Source organism: Pundamilia nyererei, unplaced genomic scaffold, assembly GCF_000239375.1.
Source record: "Pundamilia nyererei isolate P.nyererei 1_Seehausen unplaced genomic scaffold, PunNye1.0 scaffold00369, whole genome shotgun sequence".
In the NCBI taxonomy this organism is placed as follows: domain Eukaryota; kingdom Metazoa; phylum Chordata; class Actinopteri; order Cichliformes; family Cichlidae; genus Pundamilia; species Pundamilia nyererei.
This window is the reverse complement of record NW_005187770.1, coordinates 63,840-79,458: the sequence shown is the minus strand read 5'-3', so window position 1 is coordinate 79,458 and position 15,619 is coordinate 63,840. Positions and strand designations below refer to the sequence as shown.

Below are 15,619 nucleotides of genomic sequence, written 5' to 3'. Positions count from 1 at the left end.
TTTTTGGAGATCTGATACCCACTAGCTCGAAGCTAACGGGAGGTCGAGACCTACTACAGCCGGGAGGAACACCGCTTTTCCGGCACATCGTGCCTCGACCTCCCGGTCGGCTTCGAGCTGGCGGCCTCCGAAGAATGCGGCTAAAACTTTTTGCGAGATCTTGCAATACTTTTGCGAGATCCCGAGTTTGTTTTGTGAGATCTCGCAAAAGTCCGTCTTAATTTTTTTTTTCTCCCTAATTTTTTTTTCTCCCATGTCCCCTGCGGGGCTCCGTAACGCAGTGAAATACAAGATGAATTCACCATGTTTCCACAGAAAATAAATACCTCATTGTGAACTTTTATCAACATAACCGGGATGATCAGAGATCATTCTGAACCTCAGCCTTTAAGGAAACCGAAAATCCTCAAAGAAACTTGAAGCACCCATTCATTTCCTTTACTCTTGATGCAGAGCAGGGCTGTGGGTTCAGAATATAGTGAATATAAGTGTAACAGCCTGCAAACGTAATCTCAGGACCATTATTTCTAAATTAGTTCATTGAGTGTTTCATTCATAACAATCTCACAAAAGACTTACTTTGCCACATTAACAGTTCAAATCTCTCAAATATTGCATTTAGATTTATGTAGAACAAGGAAAACGCAGAACTTACTCAATCTTTAGTATTACTACTACTAACAATAATAATATAGTAACATAACTGCAAGGTACACGCAGGCACACACACAAGAAATATTTCAATACTTCCTTAGGTAGAGCAAACTATGAAAGATGACTATTTTTAGGCTCTCTGAGGAAATGCTTTGCTTCTGGTGCTGATCAAATACGGTTGCTAAGGAAGGCAGCCACTGTTTCCAACTGCTGAGATACTTTCTCTGGTACAACCAGACAGACAAACTTGACACTTTGTAGGCACATTAAACTGTGTTATCTTGTTCATTTAACACTGTCTATTACTGTTACAGATGGGCAGGACTGATAACATTTACTACACCTGATATCTTTTGATATGAAAATTTGGAAAACAACACTGAGGGCAGCATATAGACATAATGACTCTAAACCGTAACACTTAGTTGGATACTCAGCAGTATTGATACTAGGAGTGCCGTATTCACCTCATTCAGCTGATGCACAACTGGCAGGTGCACAGCCCCTCACCTCACTAGCAGCTGAACACATTCAACATTTTCATTTCACACAGCTATCATCGACATTAACCTGACCCATGATCACATGTTAATAGGGATGGGTACCGGTGTCCGGTGCCATGATGGCACCGGTTCTGACATAAACGGTAGTAACCAGACCGAAAAGCAGCGCACATTTCGGTGCTTTATTTCGGTGCTTTTTTTTTCCTGAGCTGTGATACACTTTAGATTCTAGCCAATCATTTTACGTTTCCGAGGATAGTAGGCGCGGCCAGGTACCTACGTTCTGTTAGAGCAGAGCTACAGATTAAAAATGTCCAAGGCGAAGCGGTCAAAAGTCTGGCTGTACTTCACAGCAAAAGATGCAAACTCAGCAGCAACAAGTGCTTTAAGCTGATACTGTGATACTGTCAAAGGAAGTAACACCTCAAATCCGATGAAACACCTGGCGACGCATAGCGTTTTTTTTAAAAGCCCAGAAATGCGCCGTATTTGATAGCTTGCTGCAAGACCTCACACCGAGCACATCTACTGCGGGTGGGTTGCCTGTTATGCAACATCCCCCAAAAACATGAAGAGGAGAGTCCTGGCCCCTAGCCCTGCCAGTGTAGCAGAAATGATGACGGATGATGATGGCAGCAGCAGCCGTTCTTCTCTGCGTGAGTAGCTAATTTACGTTGAGTAGGCTAACCACGTTATTACATTAATGCATGTAAGGTGAACTAGCAAACATCATCATAGCTACATGCAGCTGTCCTCTTGTTTGATGGCAGATACTCCCTTCACCCTGGCTAAAAAGGCTAAAATGACCAAAGAAAAAGTGGAAAACAGTTAAACATGAGAGGTTTTGGACAAAGTTTGTGTTTTTTCCATTGTTTAAGCACTGCTTCCAGCCAAGAGTGATACCATATATGCCCCATAGCTGCAGAAAAGGCTAACATTGTTATCTTTTTACAAAAAACAGCTGAACATGAGAGGTTTTTGGACCAATTTTGTGTTCTCCATTCTTTAAGCACCGGTTTGAGCACCGGCACCGTTTCAAAAGTACCGATTTGGCACCGGTATCGGATAAAACCTAAACGATACCCATCCCTACATGTTAATGTTAGCCACTTAAAATGATCAGAAAACAGAATTTTATTTATGTAGCCCATTTAATTTCATGTAAACTCAGTGTGCTGAACATGAAAGATAAAAACAACTGATGTGGGTCTACAACATGTAAATTGACTGATTCTTGTATAGTGCTTTTCTACTCTCTTGGAGTACTCAAAGAGGTCTATACAACATGCCACATTCACCTTATCACACAAGCACTTTCTTTCTATGCTTAGTGCTTCCTAACTACATACACACATTCATACTCGGAGAGCAACTTGGCGTTAGTATTTCCAAGGATACTTGACATGCAGACTGGAGGAGCCAGGAATCAAACCACTAACCTTCCGATAAGTAGGGGACCTGCTCTACCCCCACATAGCTTATAACAGTAAAAAAAAATAAAAAAAATCCACAAATCAATGAAAAGCACATGTGCACACACACTGTTATTAAGTGTGCAACTGTGAGAATAAAAAAGGTTCTGAGTCTGTCAGTGGGCAGCTTGTTCCCAAGAACAGGACCACAGTAACTGAAAGCACTTTGAACACACTTAGATCCAACTCTAATAAAACAGTTCACAGACCTGCACCTGATGACCTGCAAAATCTAATCAGGTTATAGAAACTGAAGAAGTCAGAAATGTACTGAGGGACCAAACCACAGAGCTTTAGAATACAATAGCATATAAAAGAATAACTTCACATAAATAGTTAGACAACAGGAATGAATAACAAAAAAGAGGAATATATACAAAATAAGAGGAAGACACACATTAAAAGGACAAGTTACAAAGTGCCTAAATGTAGTGCAAAGGACTTGGTCCAAGTATAGAGTCTGTGTGGTAGTGGTCTGAGTGACTGTGGGTGGGCAGGAGTGGGGTGTGGGGGGATAGTGTTTGTTTACAGTCCAAATGGCCCAGAGGAAGAAGCTGTTTGTGAGTCTGGAGGTGTGGGACCTGACTGACCTGAGGCACTGTCCGGAGGGCAGTGAGTCAAATATGCAGTGGGCAGAGGGCAGGGGTCACCTGTGATGGTGCTGGTTTTCCTGAGACAGGAGGATCTGGTGATGGCCTCCAGGGTTGGCATAGGGCAGCCAGTGATTCTTTGGACAGTGTTTATTACCCTCTGCACAGCCTTCCTGTTCTCAGCTGTGGCCCCTGCGTACCAAACACAAGGCAGTAGGAGAGCATGCTCTCCACTGTGGAGTGGTAGAAGGCCAGCAGCAGCTTCCAGTCCAGGTTATTCTTCCTCAGGACATGAAGGAAGCGCTGCTGCTGGACCTTCTTTACCAGGACATTGGTGTTGTGGGTCCAGGTGAGATCAGTGAAGATGAGGCAGAGAATCTATTATGAAATACTAAATGGATTTAAAGGTAGTACTGAACTGAAGGTCAAACTGAAGGTCAAATTTCCATGTATGCGTAAGGACGACTGCATTCTGAATTACCTGTATGTAGCAATATTGCTGCTAATAAGGATGTAATATGATAGTAGTTTATTATCAAGCCTATGCGGAACATGTTTCAACTGAAGAGCTCAAGGAAAGAAACAGTGGCTAAACCAAAGAAACATGGCAGAAAACAAAAAGGGGAGATGAAAAGATTACCTTTGAAGAAGCAGGTGGATTCACTGCAAATGAGTCTACTGCCACAAAGGAGTGAGGGAGCCCTTCATTACCTTCGTATTTTCATTTATATAAATTCCTGCCAAATAAAAGTCAACAAAGCCTATAACATTCTGTGGTCATGTTTCATATCGAAGGTTTACCTGTTGTAATTTTCATTAATCATCAACTATCAATCCCCGTGTCCCTTCACATTAAAAAGTCTTCCAGAAATGACATCTCGGCAAAATTAAAGGGAAATAAAGCTGTCGATTCACAGGTTGATCTATGTTCCATCACTTATGGTCACGAGCTCTGGCTAATCACTGAAAGAGTGAGAGTGCAGATGCAAGAGGCAGAAATGAGTTTCCTCTGAAGAGTGGCTGGGCTCTCCCTTTGATAAGATTGTAGTTTGGCTATCAGGAGGCCACTTGTTTTGCGAATCATTGTAACTAGCAAAGATAAACGAATGAAGATAAGTGCAAAATTTTTCTACAATTGGAGCTAATGCAATGAAATCTCAATCTTATGTGTACTGTAATGGGTAAATTTGAATAACAATTAAGTATGCTTGTATCTAAAACATGCAAAATTACAACTAAAATGGGAATTTGTGCATCATTGAGTGGCTTATAATGGCTATAACCATCAAAATCTGTAAAGTAGAAATAACTGGAGACACCTGTTAAATAAAACAACAAAATATTACTTTAAAATGCCACATTTCAAACAATTGGGAATACTAAATGAATGAAGGCAAATTCAGTGAAGGATAAGTTAAAAATCAGGGATGAAGATTTAAAACGTATGAAATTATTAAATGAAAGGCCTGTTTATGATCTACTTCCTCTTTGATCTTTTGTTTATTGTTCTTCCTCTTTCTTTGACGTTTGTACAGTTGGATATCGATCTCTGTCCTCTCTCCCTCTCTCATGTTTTATTCAACCGTTTAGACCGAGGTGTCCCATTTCCTGCTTGGCGGCCATCTTGGTTGGTGGCACTGCGACTTGGCAGTTGGCTTCACACTGCCACTGCTTGCTTAGCTCAGCTCTGATTTTTCTTTTCCCATCTGTTAAAGCACACACACACACACACACATGCTGGGATGTGTCCCAGATTCACGTCTCAGCAGGCAAAAAGTTCAAATCAAGTTTTAATGTTCCCAATTCTCGCGTGTGATTGGCTCACACACCCCATGAGCAAGAAGTGGAAAACACGAAGGTTTTTTTTTTTATGCTCTCCATTTGAAAAATTTTCTGCTTGCAAGGTTTCTGTCACAGATAAGACGAGCCTGGTCAAATGAGGTGAGCAGATTGTTGTTAAAGCTGTCGCAACATATGACTCATCTGTTGAGCTCTGCCTAATTCATTTTGCTCTACAATCTCACCTCAATTATAGCTAAAATTTATATGTTAACCTTTTAATCTAATTTTTGCCTGGAGCCTATCCCATCCGTTGTAATCTGCTATACACAGATTTAAAACCACAAGCTAGCCTCACGTGCATGGACTGTGGTTGGAAGCTGGAGTATCAGACAAGAATCCATGCAGGCACAGGGAGAACCTAAAAACTCCATCCTGGATTTGAACCCTTGACCTACTTATTGTGAGGCAACAAGATCCACAACACCAACGCTGGAGTACCAAAACCTGCAGTTTCTTCTAACAGCTTCTTGACAATGGCTCCAAAAGTGAGTCAATACCAGTTGACTCCTGTTAGAGCAGAAATAAATGTGTTTACAACCTCATACAGTTTTACTCTCTTAAGCTAGTTTTGCTCTCTGTCTGACATAAACCATGGCTGTGAACTAGATCATGGTTAATAACAAATGAATGGAGGACGTGTTTTTTTTTCTAAGGATTTTCACCACTGTATCAACCCCTGCAGTTAATTATGCTAATCAGTTTCAGTGAGTTAAATTCTGGAATTTTATTAGTAATTTTTTTTTTTAGATATGTGTGTCTATGGCGAATAACTAATATTTCTGGGTGTGCCTCTAGTGGCCAGTGGATGAATTGCATTTTTTGTCCTTTATTTTTCTTACACAACATTAACTTGACATTCCTGAAATGAGACAGAAGCTGAAAATAAACAAACACATAAGTCCTAATTTCATAATAATGTGCTACGTCCTTTAATTTTCTGAGTTCAGACTTTCCTCAATGTGTTATTTCTCCTATTGAATTAGATTTTTCCAACCTGCTATTACTTAGTAAAGCAGCACACTGTATTGCCGCGCTGCTGCATGTAATCACGGGTTATTATCTCTCACCTCTGCAGCTCAGCATCTACCATGTCGTTCAGACTCTGTTCTCTCTGCTTTGTGCTTGTGTGTTTGCACTCTGCCTGGTACAGCCATGAATAAACCATGGCCGTGAATGACATCACAGCAGTCAGAGTGTCGATGGTTAATCAGCACCAGAGAGATGACAAATCGGGTTTATATTTCAGTTTACACACAGAGAGAAACTCATAGATACAGGCAGACAGACAGTCCCTCTTTTCTGGTTTCCAGAATTAAAGGGTCTCTGACGTCTCGTGCTGCCTGCTGCCCCCTCACTTTCCAATAACGCCTACTGGTGATTCACAGATCTATTTCAGGCCTCGCTACCTGCCTGCTAGCCGTCGACATCTCACCTCAAAGATCCGTCGCCACCTCAAATCAAATGGGAAATTCATATGTGACAAGTCAAAGGTGTTTTTAAAGAAACACCTGTAGAACCTGGATTTATAACTGAGACAATACCTCATTCATACACTTAGCTTGTGATCCACCATACACAGCAACACAACATGACAAGTTCATTCATGATTTTAGTTTATTTTGACTCAGTCTGCTTCTGAAAATAGTCACTACGGCACCAAATGTCAATAATCTGCCACTGAAATAGTCCCGAACAAGGATAATACTCAGCTTTATTCCAGAAATAAAACTGTATATTTACAAGTCATTTTAAAAGATTTCCATGTTGAATAGAACAGAGAGTCCAATCTGAAATTACTGGGGGCTAAACTCAACACATACTGATGCTTCTGCTCCTTTTCTATGTAGCAACACCAGATTTATCTTTTAAGTTTCCCTTTAATCCTCTGCTTCCATTTTTAATTGTTTGCCTCCTTTAAAATGTTTTAGGTTCATAGAATTGTTCTCCATCCAGAGTTTCATCAGCATTGTTCTTATTTAGCAGTTACTATCTCTGAGTTGTAACATCTGTACACTACACTAATATTAAAGTACTAGCTTACACAGTCTCTTAATCAACATTTATGAAAGAACAGGTTGTTCTTTAGCGCTCACCGAATTCAACTCTGGTACTGTAACAGGATGCCACAGTTGCAACCAGTCAGTCTGTGAAATTTCTTCCCTTAGATATACCACGCTCAACTCTAAATGGTGTTACAGTGGTCCTTCGCTATAATACAGTTCACATTTCGCAGCCTTGCTGTTTCGCATTTTTGGAAGTTTTTTTTTGTGTGTGTGTGTGTGTGTGTGTGTGTGTGTGTGTGTGTGTGTGTGTGTGTGTGTTTTTATAGCCCATTGTGTTCTGCATCCTAATTGGTTGTAGACCACTGTTAATCCATCTCGTGCCTTGTCTCCTGTACAGGACAGAATGCATTCAGCTTGTCAAATTTACAAATTTGACAAGCTGAATTACAAAATCTTTGATCACTATCAGTGTGACTTTGAAGTGCTGTACTGTATGTTTGTAAGTTTTCTCAAAAAGACACAACAATGTCGATGAAACATTTTGCACCATCAAAGACAACCGCCGGTGCCTTTGGGTTCATTCTATCTCTGGACTTATTTTTCTATGAATGTTTGAACTTTGAGAGTGTTTAAACAAGAGTGAAAAGTGTGAAAATGTTTGTGCCTGTCGGAGAAAAGTGTATAAAGTGTGTAGTGAGGGGTTTTACAGCCTTGAAACATCTATAATAATTGTAAAAAATAAAGTTGGCTACTTCGCGGATTTTACCTATCGCGGGTTATAGAACGTAACTCCAGTGATAAACGAGGGACAACTGAACTGCAAAACAGAAGTGTTTAGGAGCCACAGCAGCTCATTCACAAAGTGGCAGGTCATGTAAAGTTATAGAGCACAGTTGCTCAGTGCTGAGGAGCATTATGTATAAAAGTCAACAACACTCTGCTGAGTCAGTGACTCTGGACTTCCAAATTTTCTTTGGCATTAAAATCAGCACAGAAGCTGTGCTCTGGGAGCTTCACTGTGCTGGTTTCTATGGCTGGAAGCCTGACATTGCCACATACAATCCCAAGCCCTGGATGGAGTTGTGGAAAGCATGCCACCGCTGTTCTCTGCAGCAGTGGAAATGAGGAGTCATGTTTCTTTATCCAGCAATCATCTGACGAGTCTGATGAATGTGTTTGGCGAATGCCAGGAGAACGTGCCTTAAGGTTTAGTTCCAGTCAAAGGAAATCTTAATTCTTTAGCGTAGCAAGATAAGATGGCCAATTCTAAGCTTCCGACTTTGTGGGTACAGTTTGGGGAAAACCCCTTTTCTGTTTCAGAGTGACTGTGACCAAGTGACACAGCAAGGTCCATAAAAGCATGGTTGGATGAGTTTGACGTGGAAGAACTTAAATGGCCCTCACAGAGTCCTGACCTTAACCCCATTGAACACCTCGGGGGGGCTGTGGCTCAGGAGGTAGAGCAGCTCATTTACTAATTGGAAGGTTGATGGTTTGCTGGCTGCACCATTCTGCTGGCCAGAGCATCCTTGGGCAAGATACTGAACCCAGACTCACTTCTGCTGTGTTCATTGGACTGTGAATGTTAGATAGTAAGCACTTTGACATAGAAAAAAAGTGCTTGTATGAATGTGTATGTGAATTGAAGAATAAAGTATGTTGAATGCTCAAGTAGAGTAGAAAAGAACTATACAAGAACCAGTCCTTTCAGTTTTGGATGAACTAGAACGAACAATGAATGCTTTGGGAGATTGAGATCCAGGCGCTCGTATCCAACATCAGTGTCTGACCTTACAAATGCTCTTCTGGATAAGTGGGCACACTCCAAAATATTGTGGAAAGCTTGATGGGATGCCATAAGAGCTACTGTAAGTGTAATGTGTAGAATAGTTTTGTCCATACAGTGTATTTATACCCTCACAGAGAATCATGTATAAGAAGATCACTTTTTACTTTGCACACATCTTTACAGCCTGCTTAGATATCTGAAAGGTGAAAAACAGCCTTCGATAAATGAGTATGACACGAGTACCAATCCAGAACCAGCCAAGCCAGCTGGTCGTCTCTTTTGGATAGACTGTGCTACAAAGAAACAGAGACTGCCTTTGGTGCACCAGTTTCAGAGTTAACGCTGTCCTCTGGAGCTGTCTGAACATGCAGGACGCCCTCCGTCTCTGTTGCTGTACTTTTTATTTTTGCTTTTTGCTCTGCTCTGCTGCAGTGACCCAGTTTCCCCCTCAGGGATCAATAAACATCATCTTCTCTCTTTATCAGCACCCGCAAATGCATGAATGTGTAGGAATTTGTCCCGATGACAGACGAGACGGAAAGCAAACATGGACAACATCGATCGGCTGTTTTTGTTCCTCTCTCTCTTCCTCCTATTTTATTTTTTACACTTTTTAATGACATTAGTGAAGCCCTCGGGGTCAGATTACTGCATGAAAATGTCATATTAATAACATTTTCATTGATTTCGACTCTCTTTAAGAACAGTGGGAGGCCCAGACAAGCACAGACACACATTAATTTACCAAAGAAGAGCAAAGATAAGAGTAATTTGTGTGTCACAACTTTATTTCCTCTTCTTTCCTCTCTGGTAATCGTCTGCGATGTCTCCAATTTATGAACCTTAACAGCGCGTGACTATCCGAGTGTTTATAGCACCACTACCAGCTACAGCAGTAAAAGTGTCTTACAGTGACTCTCTGCAGACACTTAGCTGTTAATATTTCTTGCAAAATAATCAGAATAAGAGCTGTTTTAATAAGTATAGGAGCAGCAGGGGCATCAGCTGCATTAGTAAGAGTGGTAAAAGCAGCAGTAAGAGAGGAAGTCCTTTTAATTTATAGACAAGTTAGAAGTTGTTTGACCACTTTGAGTAAGACTAGAAATGCACTGTGCAACTGTGGTCTTTCCCCACTCACAAAAAAAAAAAATACTAATTGGTACTATGCATAGAAATTCTGCAACATTTTTCACAAAGTCCATTTTTGTAGTGTGCAACACTGTCAGTGGAGGTTAAAGACTGGCCTCTGAAAGGTACAAACCACAAGCATTCAATGAAAAGGGGAAGCGCTCCAGTGACAAGCACACGCTAAGCAATTTGTTGTTCAGCTTGTTTCCCGATGACACTTTGACTAGAGGAGCTGGGTTATTATAACTCCGACCTTCCAGCTTCACCTCCTGAGCCTCAATCGACCCGTACAACTGAAGGTACAACTGGATACTCGGGTTTGTTGACCTGCTCCTGCCGTCATCCTGCTGCGAGATCGCCAATAATCAATAACCAACCACTGTCCCTGAGGAGGGCTGTGGAGAAGGGTTAAGTGTACTTGTTAATTAAACTGTAATTTAAAGTCAAACCAGATTAAAAAACAAACCACACTTCCTTCTGTTTTCTCTAACTCTGGATCAATGAAGACACTCTACACACATTCATTAATGTCAAAGAGGAAACAGTACGAGCCCAGGTCTGCAGGGATTGTTTAAATGGACAGGTGTTGACATGAATGGTATCAAGGCACATTGAATCTGGAATCTTGAACTAAAATAATTAATCTAACAATTCTGAGAACAGGAAATGAATGCATTCATAATAACAAGCTGAAAACCCCCCACAGTTACTTGAGAGCTAATGGCAAATCAATCTGACCATCTTTGCTCCCCAAGATCTTTATCCCGCAACACAACCTTATAATTTGCTTTACTTTCACAGGGTCAAACACTTTATTGCAAGGATTCTACAATAATACCGAGAAAACAGAGAAAAACCCAAACAATCACATCGGCCCCTTTGACCAAATGCTGTGGTGACAGTAGGAAAGAAAAACTCCCTTTTAACAGGAAGAACCCTCCAGCTGAACCAGGTGCAGGGAGGAACAGCCGTGACTAGTTGGAGGTGAAGGGAAGAAGATTGGGCCCCAACCTTAAAGCGTGGTGTAGTTATCAGCAAGCTTGGTGAGCTTATGAGCAAGCCCCACCAATAAATGAACACTAATAATAACTACAGATTAATAAAATACTAGAACTGATGGTGTGAACCACACAGTGGAGGAAATTTGTTATGTAATTCCATTAAAATGGCACCAACAGCACAGATGTAGTGGAGAGGTCCACTTCCACGATTTAATTAGTTCAGGTGAGCTAGCTGTCAATTAAGAGCCCCACCCTGTTCTTCAGTTTCCAAATGCAGGAGCTATGGAAGCACAGTTATTATGAAAGTGAAACCATCCACAGGGGCTAACACGGTTTTTGTAACCAAGCTCTAAACATAGACACAGCCTCAAGTGGAGGCTTGTTGCTTGGGCTCTAGGGCTGCAGCTATCGTTTATTTTAGCAATCGAGTAATCTATTGATTATTCCACCAATTAATCAAGTAATCAGATGAAAACTATTTTTTGTCTTATTACTGAGCAATAGTAAATATTCAAGAGAGAAAAAACTGGTCTTTCAAAATGAACTGCTTATTGGTTTCCATTTTAGAAATCGCAATTTTTAAACATTTAACTGCAACCAACATCTCAAAAAACAAAATAACTAAACCCTTTGACTGTATTTACGCACCATATTCAATTTTTATTTTTTTTAAAGAAAACATTTTCTTAAATGGAAAAATATATTAAAAAAATCTCAAGTACAGTCAAAGGTCAAATCAAATATAATAAGATAAATAAACAATCTGAACTAAGGCATAAAAATTTACCTTTACTGTCTATTTTTAAGGTTTTCTGACATTAATTGAATTTTATTTCAGTTTTATTTAGCGGCAAATCACAACAACAGTCACCTTAAGGCGACTTATATTGTAAGGTAGACCCTACAATAATACATACAGAAAAAACAACAACAATCATATTAGCAAGCACTTTGGCGAAAGTGGGAAGGTAAAACTCCCTTTTAATGGAAGGCAACTTTTTTGTGCTGCTGAAAAATGGTGTAGATGTTAATAATTAATAATAATTCGGTGTCCAACAGACAGTGTCCAATTTGATATTGTTTCACTTTCAATCTGAAAAATGTTATGAAAGCTTTGCAATACACCCTTCTTAGACTCAGCTCTGTTCACTTCCATGTAAAACAGGACAGCTGCTGTCAGCCTTCAGCAAGCTGTCTAATTAAACCAGTGTGACTAAGTTAACAGTTTTGTATATTTTAATAAAACTTCTGGAGGCTTACTGCTGATTTTTCGCTGCATAAAACAAACGGTGGTGGATGGAGCAGTAAAAAGTTTGCTTTTCTTCATGTTGGAGTTTGTTGATCAGGTGATTTAATGAAGGACTGAAAATGTAAAAGGTGAGTGCAGGAACAGCGCTGATGTTTTGGATGTTTTCCTTCACTCGGCCTGAAATTTGGGGCACTGTGGCCTTGATGTTGTTTAACTTTTTAATCATACGCTACTCCTAAATACATATCTATTGCAGGTCTGTTTTTAGTCTCAAATGTAGGTGAAACACTCTAGTTTACATAGTTTATTACATCAGGGTGCAACAGAGCCATGCGTTAAACTAAGCACTGAAGCAAAGAATTTGGGTCAAGAATTTATTTAATCAAATTACTTGATGAATAATTGCAGCCCTAACAAACTTCAATATGAGGAACCCGAGTCCCCCCCTCCTCCTGTCCCTTACTATTTTTCACACACATGACCATTCAGCTCAAAGTCCTGCCACTTTTCCATCTGCAGCCTCACAGAGCTGCCAGCACGACCGACATCACTCCACAGCCGACATGATGAGCGAGGAACCCTGTGGGGAGGAGGCCGGACGGACAGACGCCGGGTCATACAGATTCTGTCTGTCTGTTTGTTTGTGCTTCACTCTTTGTATTCATCTCACATTCAGATTCAACCACCAGAAAACAGGCTGAAAGGTTAAAGCGGTTCCCCCAAAAGCATCCAAACAAAAACATGTCAGCAAGTGTTAAAAATAAATCCTAATCATTAATGAGACTGAAATCGATATGATTACGCTGTAATGATGGACAGATGATGGAGGGCGGTAGGAGGTGGATGTGAAGTGTAAAATGAAAAATGGAGGCATGATGATCGGAAAAAAAGAAAAAAGATTAAACAGAAGGATCGATGGTGAAGAAATCTAGGACCAGAGGATGAGTGTAGGAGGAAGAAAGAATAAAGGAAACATGGATTAAAATGATGATCAGAGGGTGGATGAGGGGATGTTAAAAGACAGAAAAATAGCACAAGGAGGGGGAGAATTGAGAAGAGATTGAGGAACGTCTCAAAGAACAGGAGGATGAGGAAGAGTGGAGGAAAAGATGAAGGGAGGACTGAAAAACAGATTTAAAAGTAAAAAGAGAAAGAAGAAAAAGAAGCAGAGGGGATGTTCAGGTGTCTAAAGCTAAAAGATGTTGGGTTGGTAATGGATGGATAAAAAGAAAAAGAAGCGTGTGGAGAAGGAGACAGGATGGGAAGATGGGAAAGATGGAGTGATAGAGGGATTGGAGCAAGAAGAAAAAGATGGAGGGATAGGAAGGAAAACAGAGTGTGGATGGAAGGATGGATAAGAAAGAAGCGTGTGGATGGAAGGAAACAGAGGAGAGATCAGGAGAAGGAGGTGATGCAAGAGGCACAGAGAGAAAAGGAGGGATGGGTGGAGATATGATGGTGTGAAAGATGGAAAAGATGATAGAAGGAGGACAAGAAGGAGAAAGATGAAGCAGCGTTATAGAGGAGGGATGGATAACAATAACACGAAGAGGCGAAGAAAGTGTGGAGGAAGAATGGAAGGATGAAGGAGAAGGAAGAGGGTGATGAGGATGATGAAGGAAGTTTGTATTTTAGAGGTATATAGATTTTTTAAAAAAGGATGAAGGAAGATGAAGAGGATGGAGAGATGGCGGAAGAAGAAGATGATGATGATGGAGGGATGTGAAGGAGGAAGGAGGGAATTCCCTGTTGCGTGGATCAACAGCCAATCAGCTGCACACACACACACTTTCAGCTCACACAGTGTTACATAACATTACATGCAAACCTCTCAGTGTGTGTGTGTGTGTTTGAGGGGGGCATACCCCGCTTTTAATTCACACATAACATCGCGAGAAATCTGAATAGTTTACACACAAATCTCGTTTTTATCTGAGGAAAATAATCAGACAGTTCTTTACACAAAAACAAATTTAAAAACATCTGAATGAGGTAAAATGTAGATTTTTAACACTAACTCGCAGCTTTTAACGGAATAAACGTGATTTCATTAAAGACTAAACGTGTTTTTGTTGATATGAGTGGATTTATGTGCGTCCACAGGTTTGTTTGTTTTTTTCCGCAGAGAAATGTACAGACACATGAAGGGAAACAGGAAGCGGGTCTCTCGCTTCTTCTTACCTGGGTGGCTTTATGGAACTGCTTCTTCAACCCCGCGACAGACATCACTTCAGCGGCGGAGGCAGCAACCACAGCGAAACGGTGTGTGAAATATTTATGTGAAAGCTGCACGGACAGCACGGAGCCTGGGACGGGAGCGAGGTGGAGCCCGAAGAGACGGCGGTAAATCCTCCGGTTCGCTTTAAAGTCGTTACTGTCCGCTTATTGTGGAGGAAAATGTGGTGGAAACGCGAGCCGCTGATCGCCAAAGCCTAACCCAGCTGGATCTATTTTCAGTCAGAGAGAGAGAGAGGAGGAGAGGAGGAAGAGGAAGGGCAAAGATCCTCTAATGAGAAAATGGATCACACCAGCCTCTTCATGCTGGCACTAAAAACTCATTTCATATTTATGATCTTATTCTTTTGCCCTTTTGTCCACCAGTGATGTGATGTGTGATGTGCTTATAAACCAGGATGTCCAGCTCTCAGTTTATGGCTCATGGAAAACTTTCTCTATTCAATCACATGCTTGATGAGACCAAAACTAAAATCTGGACTTCAATGGGAAAACAAGCTTGTTTAGTCTCAACATAAAGTTCAGCCAGAGCCCAGCATACAGCTCATGTGTTTGATTTGGCAGATGTGCACAGATGTGTCAGTGTGACATCATGAAGCGGTTTAGCAGTGAAGCAGACTAACGGAGTTTTACGTTCATTAAATCCCCGCAGCTTCACAGGACCCAGAGGTGCCTCTCCGAAGTGAAACATTTACATAAGTTCACACTGTGGCGCAGCAGCTGCAGCTACAGTTACTACTGCATTATTCAGAGAGGATCACTGTAAGTCAGTATATCTGTTTCTCTACACCTAAGACAGGTGAGCTGTCACTCACAGTCACAGTTTGAATAAGAAATTATTTCTTACACATCGACTGACTTGATGTTTTTTTATTTTAACAGTTTTTTGTTTTGTTTTGTTTTGGGTTTTTTTTTTTTTTAGCATTCACAGTAGTGGTTATTATTAATATTGTGTGGATCTTAAATATTGTGACCTCTCTAGTCACTTAAATTTTGTGGTATTTATGTGAAACCTTCAACTTTTAGAGCTTTTTCTGGGCACACCAAACCTCCAAGAAGATATGGGGGTGCTTCTCAAGATCTCCCACAAGAACATCAGGAATAATTAAAATCATCAAAATCGGAATATTTTATTAATCCTTAAAGAAATTAT

At 40.7% G+C, this 15,619-nt stretch overlaps 1 protein-coding gene across 1 annotated transcript in view; it reads right to left on the bottom strand.

The window, feature by feature from the left end:
- Nucleotides 1-14,718, bottom strand: part of LOC102195089 (endophilin-A1-like) — a 49,054-nt gene extending 34,336 nt beyond the window's left edge. The window contains exon 1 of the mRNA XM_005752625.1: nt 14,413-14,718. Within this exon, the coding sequence (XP_005752682.1) occupies nt 14,413-14,457 (45 nt within the window). The 5' untranslated portion in view covers nt 14,458-14,718. The remainder of the gene's footprint in view (nt 1-14,412) is intronic.
- Between the last annotated feature and the right edge of the window lie 901 nt (nt 14,719-15,619).